Consider the following 12,933-nt stretch of genomic DNA (forward strand, 5'->3'; position numbering starts at 1 on the left):
TGTGGGTGGATATTGAGTGGTTTCTTTTTTTTTGTTGGTGCGAATTTTGAAGTTTGCGGTATTGGATATGGGTTAGTATTTTGAACATGTTGGAGTATATCTGTGTTTTGGTATTTGGTATTTGGTTAATTGGGCCTATTCTGCCCAGGAGTCACCACTGGGAGAGAAGTATTGGCACTGGGAAACTATTCTTCCCTGGAGTCACCACTGGGAGATAAGTATTGGACACTGGGAAACTATTTTTCCCTGGAGTCACCACTGGGAGATAAGTATTGGCACTGGGAAACTATTCTTCCCTGGAGTCACCACTGGGAGATAAGTATTGGACACTGGGAAACTATTTTTCCCTGGAGTCACCACTGGGAGATAAGTATTGGCACTGGGAAACTATTCTTCCCAGGAATCACCACTGGGAGATAAGTATTGGACACTGGGAAACTATTCTGTCCAGGAGTCCCCACTGGGAGATAAGTATTGGCACTGGGGAACTATTCCACTCTTTCACATGAAAAAATGACAGTTCCATTTCTTCAAATAATAAAAAATGGTACAGTCCAAGACCAATCACTTATTGATTTGAAAGGAGAATTCAAGAATAAATGTTTCAAAAGATAAGGGTTAAATAGTATTTTCAGAGCAGCGCCTTGCATGCACTCATATCAAATGATATTCATGACATACGGTACTATTTATTATGCATGAGCGTCATGCTCTTTAATATACTAGTAACCTTCATCCATGATCAAATAGAGTATTTGTTGCCTCGAGAATCACTAATGTGCAGTGTCGAGTCATGGAATATATGTTCCGTGTGAGTCAATACCAAAGTACAAAGAGGTACTTACATCATTGATTCATGGGAAACATATACTGTGCTTCCCATGCATTTGTATGTTAGGGGGTATGTGTGGCCCAGTCGTCTTAGGTGCCACAATTCGCTGTGCAGAAAACTGTGGTTTGCCATGATCATATTTCTAGGTTTGTCAGCACCATACACATGCATCACTTTGGGCTGTCCTCCCACCTGTGAAGGTACGGGGTAGAAAAGGTCTTCAGCAACCCATGCTTGTCGTAAGAGGCGATTATGCTTGTCATAAGAGGCGACCAACAGGATCGGGTGGTCAGGCTCACTGACTTTGATGATGCATGTCATCATATCCCAACTGCGTGGATCGATGCTCATGATGTCAATCTCTGGATTGTCTGGTCCAGACTCAATTATTTACAGACCGCCGTCATATATGTGGGGGACGGTCGGGTAGCCTAGTTGTTAAAGCATTCGCTCGTCACGCAAAACACCCGGGATCGATTCCCATCATGGGTACAATGTGTGAAGCCCATTTCTGGTGTCCCCCGCCGTGAAAGCAGGAGGACAACTCACAAGCGAATATGTCAAGAATCTGAAGGAAATTATGGGAGTCATGATAAAAGCTCCTGTGCAATAATTCATACATTGTTTGATATGTAGCATAAGGGCACTTGTTTCACATCACGTCTGCCTGTAAATTGCCGATAAATCACGAATCAGGTGCTAATAAATCAGGAAGGCTGTTCTTTCAGCAGATGTAATGCAGAGGATTGGATTAGGAGAGTCATTCACATTAACTGCTTCATCAAACACCCAGGTTTCAGGCTTCCGTTCCAGATTCAACCTTCGGCAATCTTCCTCTCATGCATATTGAAGCAAATGAGAATACTTAACACATTATTGTATCTTTTTTGATTCACTTGAACTTGAAATTACCATGACAGTATTTCCAGAGAGAAAGCTTGTCCACACACGTTCAAGAAACTTGTGACAATCAGTAGCCTGATTGGTCATGTGATATAACCGTCTCTGTGCAGAGTTGCCTCCCTTGGGCACGCCTTAGGTCCCCAGTTTCCCATGCTTGTCTCCCTGTGGCCACTCCAGGTCAGACTAGGTCCCCAGTACCCCATGCTTGTCTCCCCCCAGGTCAGACTAGGTCCCCAGTACCCCATTCTTGTCTCTCTGTGGGTGTTCCAGGTCAGATTAAGTCCCCAGTACCTCTGAGATTGTGACAAATGTGGGGCTTCTCTTGGTAGATATTTTTGTCTGTGGCTTTAGAATAGTCTTATTATGTATTTAGTGATGAAATACTGTATTCACCCGAAAATATAGTATCAGTATCTCTCTATCAAACTTTATTATGGAACTACCTTCAGTCTGCCTCAGTGTCACCCGTGAAGATCCGGGGTAGAATAGGTCTTCAGTTTGAATCCTGGTTTGCCATGATCATATTTCTAGGTTTGTCAGCACCATATACTTTGGGCTGTCCTCCCACCTGTGAAGGTACGGGGTAGAATAAGGTCTTCAGCCATGCTTGCTGTAAAAGGCAACTTTGCTAGTCGTAAGAGGCGCTAACTGGATCGGGTGGTCAGGCTCGCTGACTTGGTTGATGCATGTCATCGTATCCCAATTGCGTGGATCGATGCTCATGATGTAAATCACAGGATTGTCTGGTCCACACTCGATTATTTACAGACAAGTCATAAAGCTGGAATATTGCTGAGTGCTGCGTTAAACAATAAACAAACAAACAAACAATGTCACTATAAAGTATTCAGAGAAAGATCATGAAGATCAGAAAGGTAACACAATAAACAAACTTTTTGCATGTTATTTTTTCTTGTCTCATCTCTTAATCCAACAAAGCTGAATATTTCACTTGTGAATGCCACTCATGAAAACATCAACTTGCCAGGTCACTCTGTTAGATAAACATGTTATCTGACATTTAAGAAAAAGTACAGATACCCTCTGTATATGCTTGCTTGTAGGGGAACAAAGGGTAGAGTTAATGGTGAGACAGATTAGACAATTCTTCTGTGTCCTTGAAAGCACTCCGAAAGGTAAGGGCAGCGAAACAGAAATAGTTCATTGAAGAAAAGCGTGACCCATCCATCGATCTTCCCAAAGATATTAATGCTATTTTAACTGAGAACTCATGATCAGACTTGGTATTTCTTCATCCTCTGAAGGATTTTTAGCCGGCCATTTATTTCAGCCAAAGAATCCCTGCAGATGTTCTAAATATAGCCTGTGTATCACGTTCTATCTAATGACGCCTCTAACAATAGAGACGGGCATGTTACATACTTGGGCCATCAGTACAGCCATAGCAGAACGGCGGCAGTGTGTTAGCATGCTTTTATGCTCATAATTCAAGACAAAGCATCGTGGAATATGACCATTATGTACCTGTTTTATAACCAGGATGTTGCTCCATTGGGGCCCTCGAGAGCTCATGGTATTAATGAACTTGTTTCACTGCAACACGCGTGCTGGTTAACTCTCTCAGACCACGATACACAAGCAGGTGAAATGGAAGTGTTTTTCTGAATACAAGTTAGGTGAAGATTTTGGAGTATTAGCAATGCAAATACTGCTTTTGAAGTGTCTTGAAGACAATTTTTACAAATATTTTTTTTTCAACCATAACAATAGTCTGGAATATTTTGGTCAGGGTGAAGATTAATTTGTGAAGTTATTAAAGTTTTGAAATGTGTCTCTGAGTTTTTTAAATGATTCACATTTTCATTGAAACCTGAACATACAGAAGTGGATGCCAATATATGGTTATGCCTATCAAAGGGTTGGATGCCGATACATAGCAACATGGGGGATGCCGATAAATGGACACATTTGTTGGAGGCCAATATATGGGGTGGATGCCGATACAGTGGGTGGAGGCTGATACAGTGGGTGGAGGCTGATACAGTGGGTGGATGCCGATACAGTGGATGGAGGCTGATACAGTGGGTGGAGGCTGATACAGTGGGTGGAGGCCAATATATGGGGTGGATGCCGATACAGTGGGTGGAGGCTGATACAGTGGGTGGAGGCTGATACAGTGGGTGGAGGCTGATACAGTGGGTGGAGGCCAATACAGTGGGTGGATGCCGATACAGTGGGTGGAGGCCAATATATGGGGTAGAGGCTGATACAGTGGGTGGAGGCTGATACAGTGGGTGGAGGCCAATATATATGGTAGAGGCTGATACAGTGGGTGGAGGCTGATATACTGGGTGGAGGCCAATACAGTGGGTGGAGGCTGATACAGTGGGTGGAAGCTGATACAGTGGGTGGATGCCGATACAGTGGGTGGAGGCTGATACAGTGGGTGGAGGCCAATATATGGGGTGGAGGCTGATACAGTGGGTGGAGGCCAAAAAAGTGGGTGGAGGCTGATATATGGGGTGGAGGCCGATACAGTGGGTGGAGGCCAATATATATGGTAGAGGCTGATACAGTGGGTGGAGGCCGATACAGTGGGTGGATGCCGATACAGTGGGTGGATGCCAATATATATGGTAGAGGCTGATACAGTGGGTGGAGGCCGATACAGTGGGTGGAGGCCAATACAGTGGGTGGAGGCCAATACAGTGGGTGGATGCTGATACAGTGGGTGGATGCTGATACAGTGGGTGAAGGCTGATACAGTGGGTGGAGGCCAATACAGTGGGTGGAGGCCAATACAGTGGGTGGAGGCCAATACAGTGGGTGGATGCCGATACAGTGGGTGGATGCTGATACAGTGGGTGAAGGCTGATACAGTGGGTGGATGCTGATACAGTGGGTGGATGCTGATACAGTGGGTGGAGGCTGATACAGTGGGTGGATGCCGATACAGTGGGTGGAGGCCGATACAGTGGGTGGAGGCTGATACAGTGGGTGGAGGCCGATACAGTGGGTGGAGGCCAATACAGTGGGTGGAGGCCGATACAGTGGGTGGAGGCCAATACAGTGGGTGGAGGCCGATACAGTGGGTGGAGGCCAATATATGGGGTAGAGGCTGATACAGTGGGTGGAGGCTGATACAGTGGGTGGATGCTGATACAGTGGGTGGAGGCCAATACAGTGGGTGGAGGCTGATACAGTGGGTGAAGGCTGATACAGTGGGTGGAGGCTGATGCAGTGGGTGGAGGCTGATACAGTGGGTGGAGGCTGATACAGTGGGTGGATGCCGATACAGTGGGTGGAGGCTGATACAGTGGGTGGAGGCTGATGCAGTGGGTGGAGGACAATATTTTGGGTGGATGCCGATACAGTGGGTGGAGGCTGATACAGTGGTCGGAGGCTGATACAGTGGGTGGAGGCTGATACAGTGGGTGGAGGCTGATACACTGGGTGGAGGCTGATACAGTGGGTGGAGGCCAATACAATGGGTGGAGGCTGATACAGTGGGTGGAGGCTGATACAGTGGGTGGAGGCTGATACAGTGGGTGGAGGCCAATACAGTGGGTGGAGGCTGATACAGTGGGTGGAGGCTGATACAGTGGGTGGAGGCTGATACAGTGGGTGGAGGCCAATACAGTGGGTGGAGGCTGATACAGTGGGTGGAGGCTGATACAGTGGGTGGAGGCTGATACAGTGGGTGGAGGCTGATACAGTGGGTGGAGGCCAATACAGTGGGTGGAGGCTGATACAGTGGGTGGAGGCTGATACAGTGGGTGGAGGACAATATATGGGGTGGATGCCGATACAGTGGGTGGAGGCTGATACAGTGGGTGGAGGACAATATATGGGGTGGATGCCGATACAGTGGGTGGAGGCCAATATATGGGGTGGATGCCCATACAGTGGGTGAAGGCCTATGAGAGGGGTCGATGCAACTGTTAATCAGAGATACAGTTACCGAACGTAGAAATATCAATAGTTCGAAGATTTGTTTTGTGAGGCGTCCAGCTATGATAGACCTGGCATTAAACCTGCTTCACTGACTCCAGCAGGAGGGAACACAAGAAAGGTGTATTTTTATGTCAGCACCTGTGGGAAATGCGCAGTTTTACACCTTGTTTGTTATCCATAAATCATCATTTCATATGCAGTCCTATTTGGAATTACCAGATTGGATATGGTCTTTTTTCTTGTTTACCACAGACCTGAAGCTTATGCAGGCAATGACAAATGAGGTGTTAATGTTTGTGTAATCCATTAGCTCTGCTTTACTTCAATTTCTGTGTATTTTGTTTAAAAAGAAATCCCTTCCTGTCATGTCTGGTTGAAATGGATTGTTGAGCCTGCGACGACCCGAGGATGTTGGACATGCCTCTCTGTCGCTCTCCGACATGCCAATTATCGAGCAGACTCCCAGCCTGGTCGCTGTCACTGGCTCTCCCACTGTCATCACAGCCCGATAGGGAGGTGACAAAAAATGACCAAACTACGGGGCTCATTGAGAGATTTGACATGTGCTTTGATAGATGATCAGTCGGACTAACTTTGGATTCCTCACCTGTGTTTTCAGCCAGTGAAGACGTATTAATGTGGGGTGTCGTACAGAGTGGCGAAGACCCGCCCCAAACTCCGAGTCATGGCTGAGGGCTGGTGTTTTGAGGAGGGGAATCGAAGCGACTCGTCCGAGGGGCCAGATGGTGGACTTGGCGACCGGTTTGCGCACTTCACCATCCGCAAACAGACATCTTACAGGTAGGTTTTTGAAAGTTTCCCAGTAATTTGTTTTGTATTATATTGTCATTTGATCAAGTCTTTGATTGGCATTTAGAAATGATACACAAAGGAAAGAGAATTTATGGATGTCAAATCCTTTATTATGAGGAACTTGGGTTCGGACGAGTACAAATTTACTACCATGGTACCCGACCCCCTATTACCCTAACCGGCTCCCCACTGCAGGTCTCAAGAGTTGGGAACAAAATGTCTGATCTCAAATTGTTTTACCGCAGACCTGGCAAAAATGATTAAGATACAAGTATCAAATGATTAGATCATGTGTACACTGAAGTTGACTGAAGCTTTATCTTTACTCAAACATATACAAGTCAAAAGGAATGTGTGCATCATCAGAAAGAAATGCGAACATTAGCAACTTGTAGTGTAACCACTGAGCTATAGTGAACTTTTGTCATTAAACAATATATCATGAGACTAACCGCGGGTCCAGGTAGTCCTATGGGTACCGGGTCCTACTCAGGACCCTACTCTGGACCCACCTGACCCGAGTACCCGAGTTCCCCGTCCCAGCCCTACGAGGAGCATAACATTTCAAAGTATATGCTTACTCCTTCATCAGGTGCATGCCGACTATCATGCTGTACAGATTGTTAGTATTTCCCCCGACCATCTCAGTGGTCAAGTGGGCAGAGTGTCTGCCCGGCAAGTGTAAAGCAGGTGGTTCAAACCCTGGACATGTCATACCAAAATAAGTTAAAAGATGCTTGTTGCTACCCTGCCTGGTGATCGGTACAAAGGGACTCCGAGCCGACCAGTCCGGAGTCCCTTTGTACCGACTGGTCGGCTCGGAGTCAGTATACTGTGTCGCAGGAGGGGTTTCATGTTAAAACTGCGACATGGTACCTCAGTGGGCTAGCACCATAAAACCACAAACACTCACGCATGAAGAAATATGAATCCTCTGTGCAACCCTGCTAACTTGAATGATACATATTCCAATGAAATTGACTGATCAAACACAATTTCTATATTACAAAGTCACGGGTATGAAGCTAATGTTCCTGTGGTTATGTGTGTCAGTCTCTGTGTCTTACACAATTTTGCAATTTCGAAAAATTTTGCAGAATTGTCCTTTTGATGCAGAAATGTACATTTCTTGCTGGAAATCACCCAGTTTTTTGCTGTGGAATCGTTCAAATACATTGCAGAAATACACCATGCAAATTCAAGGCTGGTCTCAATATAGAAAAGTTGCACAAGCTCTAGGGCTGGGACGGGTAACTTGGGTACTAGGGTCGGGTGGGTCCTAAATAGGACCCGGGTACCCACAGGACTACCCGGACTCATGGTTAGTCATGTGATAATGGTTAAATGACAATAAAATTCCATGGTTACACTAGTACAAGTCGCTAAATTTCGCATTCTGACTATGGGCACATTCCTTCTGACTTTTATGTGTTTGAGTAAAGACAAACTTTCAGTCAACTTTGTACTGTATACACAATCAGATCATTTGTGCATGAAAACTGGTTGTAGAAATTATAAAAAATGTACAGTTAAATTTGTGCTCTCTGGCTGCAGAAATCAGCAGGGACTGATTTATAGACATTCCCAACTGAAATAGTCCTAAAGTTAGGTTTTCTAAGAATACAGCTAAATAAATTCAACCCATGGGGATTCCAGGGCTACATACATCCCCTGTACCCCATACTTGTAAGTGTGAACTTTTGAAGATTGACTGGTTGTAGTTTGTGATCTGGTTGAATACAAACACGCACGCTCACGCACACACACGCACACGCATGCACACACACACGCACACACACGCACACACATGCACACGCATGCACACACACCACACACCATGCCCAAGTTCTGAGCCTCGCATAGAAGGAATTGCATTGTTGTGAAATAATTAGTTGTGGACATGACATGGTGTCATGGACAAGTGGCTGTGAGAATAGGCAGGGGTCTGTGACCTTTGGAAAATGGACAACTTGAGGAAGTGCAGAAACCCTCAAATCACCCTGAAACTTGGCACAAAAAATAGGTGAACTGAAGTCTTTTGCGAATTTTTTTTATGAATACTCATATTTATAGATACAGTCAAGTTTCATTAATCTGACGCTCGTTAATCCAACAGTCGCCTTTATCCGACACTAATGATGGGACCAATGAAATCCGTGCTATTTAGACCCGTTATTCCAACAGTCTCGCATTATGACTCCCAACACACCTAATTTGCAACAAATTGCTGAAATCACTTATTAACAGTCTTGTTAATCGACACAGTGATCAGCGTAATCCGTGGTCATCTGCCTGTGAGTACACTGCGCGAGACAAGTCGGCTAGTAGCTGCATATTACACTGGCTGCAGAGATAAGCTTGCTTAACAATTAACAAATAATGCTTTAAATAAACAAAACAGGATTTTAAAAAATCACATGCTCAGATTACCTTAAGCTCATAAAAATCAGATACAAGTTCTCGCTCCTGCTGAGGATATCCTATTACAGGTCATGTCAGAATGACCTGTCTCAAACTCAAACTCAAACTTTGACTGACCAATGAAATGACTAACAGGAAGTCTACATAAGCCAGTAAGAAACCTGCCTTCTTGAGCTTTGCAGCACTCGTTTCAAACTGGCGACTTCCATTCCAGACTATTCTTTCAAAAGTATTTTAAATCAGTCAACAGTAGTTTTGTGATTAGCTTTAGAGGTTGCATGATTAGAAGACATATTCTGCCATTTCGCCAGCAATGTAACATAGCAGTATGAATATTTCATTTTAAACTTTTTTTCTTACTACATTTGTTTTGTTATCAATAGTGCAATTGTCCAATTTTCAATCACGAAATTTCGATTATCCGACATACTTGTTAATCCGACATGATACTATGCAACCAATCATGTTGGATCATCGGGACTTGACTGTACACGTACATAGAGGCAAGTTGCCCTTATCACAATTATGAGATGATTAATTCTTTATAGAAAAAAAAGGCAGGCAGTTGATTCAAATGATGTGGTTCCAGTTTAGTTAACATATATTTTATTATTTACGTCAAAATAACATTGGAAATAAGTTTGTTTGTTTGTTTGTTGTTTAATGCCACACTCAATATATAGTAATATATAGCTAAATGACGGCAGTGATTGGAAATAAGATCGAGATCTTCGAAACATATTCTTCTGGTTAAAGGGATGAAAATTGAAATAGAAGCCTTCTTATTGTTTTTTACAAATCCTTTCAAATTTGATCCAAATATTGTGAGAATTAAAGGAATTCAGGTGATTTTTAAATATCTTAAAGGTCTTCTGTCTGTGGACACTTGGCAGACTGACTTGGAGTAAAGGATTTACAAATCTGTCCCTTGTGAGTGATAAATAGGCAGAGCTTCTTGTAAGACTTGAGACATAACATAACCTCACTCGGGACTAATGATGTGTCATTTCTTGTCACTCATTGGTCATTCTCCCACTGTGTCCTTATCACTCATTGGTCATTCTTCCACTGTGTCCTCAACACCCATTGGTCATTCTCCCACTGTGTCCTTTGTCACTCATTGCTCATTCTCCCAGTGTCTTCGACGCTCATTGGTCATTCTCCCACTGTGTCCTCATCACTCATTGGTCATTCTCCCACTGTGTCTTCATCACTCATTGGTCATTCTCCCACTGTGTCTTCATCACTCATTGGTCATTCTCCCACTGTGTCTTCATCACTCATTGGTCATTCTCCTACTGTGTCCTCATCACTCATTGGTCATTCTACCACTGTGTCCCAGTCACCCATTGGTCATTCTCCCACTGTGTCCTCATCACTCATTAGTCATTCTCCTACTGTGTCCTCATCACTCATTGGTCATTCTCCCACTGTGTCCTCATCACTCATTGGTCATTCTCCTACTGTGTCCCAGTCACTCATTGGTCATTCTCCCACTGTGTCCTCATCACTCATTGGTCATTCTCCTACTGTATCCTCATCACTCATTGGTCATTCTCCCACTGTGTCCTCATCACTCATTGGTCATTCTCCCACTGTGTCCTCATCACTCATTGGTCATTCTTCCACTGTGTCTTCATCACTCATTGGTCATTCTTCCACTGTGTCTTCATCACTCATTGGTCATTCTTCCACTGTGTCTTCATCACTCATTGGTCATTCTTCCACTGTGTCTTTGACGCTCATTGCTCATTCTTCCACTGTGTCCTCATCACTCATTGGTCATTCTCCTACTGTGTCCCAGTCACTCACTGGTCATTCTCCCACTGTGCTTCATCACTCATTGGTCATTCTTCCACTGTTTCCTTCTCACTCATTGGTCATTCTCCTACTGTGTCCCAGTCACTCATTGGTCATTTTCTCACTGTGTCTTCATCACTCATTGGTCATTCTCTCACTGTGTCCTCATCACTCATTGGTCATTCTCCCACTGTGTCTTCATCACTCATTGGTCATTCTCCCACTGTGTCTTCATCACTCATTGGTCATTCTCTCACTGTGTCTTCATCACTCATTGGTCATTCTCCCACTATGTCTTCATCACTCATTGGTCATTCTCCCACTGTGTCTTCATCACTCATTGGTCATGCTCCCACTGTGTTTTCATCACTCATTGGTCATTCTCCCAATGTGTCTTCATCACTCATTGGTCATTCTCCCACTGTGTCTTCATCACTCATTGGTCATTCTCCCACTGTGTCTTCATCATTCATTGGTCATTTTCTCACTGTGTCTTCATCACTCATTGGTCATTCTTCCACTGTGTCTTCAACGCTCATTGCTGATTCTTCCACTGTGTCTTCATCACTCATTGGTCATTCTTCCACTGTGTCTTCATCACTTATTGGTCATTCTTCCTCTGTTTCCTTCTCACTCATTGTTCATTCTCCCACTGTGTCTTCATCACTCATTGGTCATTTTCTCACTGTGTCTTCATCACTTATTGGTCATTCTTCCACTGTTTCCTTCTCACTCATTGTTCATTCTTCCACTGTGTCCCAGTCACTCATTGGTCATTTTCTCACTGTGTCTTCATCACTTATTGGTCATTCTTCCACTGTTTCCTCATCACTCATTGGTCATTCTTCCACTGTGTCTTCATCACTCATTGGTCATTCTCTCACTGTGTCTTCATCACCTATTGGTCATTCTTCCACTGTTTCCTCATCACTCATTGGTCATTCTTCCACTGTGTCTTCATCACTCATTGGTCATTCTCTCACTGTGTCTTCATCACCTATTGGTCATTCTTCCACTGTTTCCTCGTCACTCATGGGTATTTCTATCACTGTGTCTTTGTCACTTATTGGTCATTCTTTCACTGTTTCCTCGTCACTCATTGGTCATTCTCCCACTGTGTCCTGGTCACTCATTGGTCATTTTAGGATAACAAAGAGAGATTGAATGACTTCAGTCCAACATGGCTGGGGCTGCCAATTTGCCGCAACCTAGTACTCCTTTATATTGTAGTTACCCCTTAAGGTGGTGTATCTTGTTAAACATGTGACAACCAAAAATCGTGACTTAAACATGAGATTAGTCAAATTTTTATTGTAAAAGATTTACATAAAATGTTCATTTAAAAAAATGTTTTCCTCAAATTAAAACTTTACTGTTTATTGTAATCGTGCTAACATCTCATATAAGTCCTATATAAATAGATCCAACAACAAACCAACCAACCAATCTAACGAAACAACAGTGTTTGGTATTTGCAAAAACTTGAATTAGAGTAATGAAACGAACCCAGAACCAGCTGTCCCTATGTCCCCTAACAGACAGACTGACGATCTGCAATCGCATTGCGCTGATTTGGCATTTTGGAATCAACTTGATAGTTTGTCTGCTCTTTGCTTGTGTTTTTACTGACTATCCCGAAAAACTACTGATTGAAGGCTTAAACTTTAAGCTGAAATACCTGAATAAAAATTAGATGACCTTCTGAACTGTCACTTATCATCCTGTTCTTTGTGTTTGATGTATTTCGGAACGTTTGATTAGGCGGGGGCCACCTGGTTACGCTATTGACCAGTCCCCATCTCCTGAGATTTGTAACTTTGATGTTTGGGAGCCGTTATTTAGCCCCAGCTGTTCGGAGCTTCCTTCTATTTGTGTTACAGCCGCGGACCTAGTCGTTAGCAACATGTTACACTTCGTCACATGCGACACCACACAGCTGAGGAATGATGGGTGGCGCTGTAATCAGCTGATCAGCATATCGTTAACCAGGCAGAGGTTCGTCAGGAATATAGGATGGGACGAGGATGCTTGATATCATCCTGTATTGTAGACAGATCTATCATAGTGAAGTGTTCAGTTATGTGCTGATGTAGATTATAGCCAAATCAATAGTATTGATCAAGAGCCAACAAAGCCCTATTTTGCCTAATCGGAGACATGTTCTGACTTTGTTCTTGAAGAAGTTTTCTTTAAGTGTCTAAGGATGTGGCTGTGTACTTGAGTGAGTGAGTGGGTATGACTTTATTCTG

General features: G+C 43.8%; 2 protein-coding genes across 2 annotated transcripts; one reads left to right on the forward strand and one right to left on the reverse strand.

Moving 5' to 3' along the window:
- Nucleotides 1–3,607: 3,607 nt before the first annotated feature.
- On the reverse strand, nt 3,608–6,198 carry LOC125383659 (extensin-like). The gene is made up of 2 exons (XM_048402357.1): nt 6,072–6,198; nt 3,608–5,634 (listed from the first exon to the last, which is right to left on the reverse strand). The coding sequence occupies exons 1-2, from the start codon at nt 6,196–6,198 to the stop codon at nt 3,608–3,610; spliced, it is 2,154 nt and encodes a 717-aa protein (XP_048258314.1).
- Nucleotides 6,199–6,335: 137 nt separating this feature from the next.
- LOC124127183 lies at nt 6,336–11,834 on the forward strand. The gene is made up of 3 exons (XM_048402358.1): nt 6,336–6,451; nt 7,056–7,144; nt 9,847–11,834. The coding sequence occupies exons 1-3, from the start codon at nt 6,336–6,338 to the stop codon at nt 11,832–11,834; spliced, it is 2,193 nt and encodes a 730-aa protein (XP_048258315.1).
- The last annotated feature ends 1,099 nt before the right edge of the window (nt 11,835–12,933 follow it).

Source organism: Haliotis rufescens, unplaced genomic scaffold (genome assembly GCF_023055435.1).
Source record: "Haliotis rufescens isolate VD_foot unplaced genomic scaffold, xgHalRufe1.0.p SCAF_26, whole genome shotgun sequence".
Classification (NCBI taxonomy): domain Eukaryota; kingdom Metazoa; phylum Mollusca; class Gastropoda; order Lepetellida; family Haliotidae; genus Haliotis; species Haliotis rufescens.

Bases quoted from the DNA above. Each gene is read 5' to 3' on its own strand.
- LOC125383659 (XM_048402357.1), bottom strand. From the start codon at position 6,198: ATGAGCCCCGTAGTTTGGTCATTTTTTGTCACCTCCCTATCGGGCTGT. The intron at 5,635-6,071 runs GCATGTCCAACA...TCTGATTAACAG, and splicing joins TGTCGGAGAGCGACAGAGAG to TTGCATCGACCCCTCTCATA.
- LOC124127183 (XM_048402358.1), top strand. From the start codon at position 6,336: ATGGCTGAGGGCTGGTGTTTTGAGGAGGGGAATCGAAGCGACTCGTCC. The intron at 6,452-7,055 runs GTAGGTTTTTGA...CTCCTTCATCAG, and splicing joins CGCAAACAGACATCTTACAG to GTGCATGCCGACTATCATGC. The intron at 7,145-9,846 runs GTAAAGCAGGTG...GCTTCTTGTAAG, and splicing joins AGAGTGTCTGCCCGGCAAGT to ACTTGAGACATAACATAACC.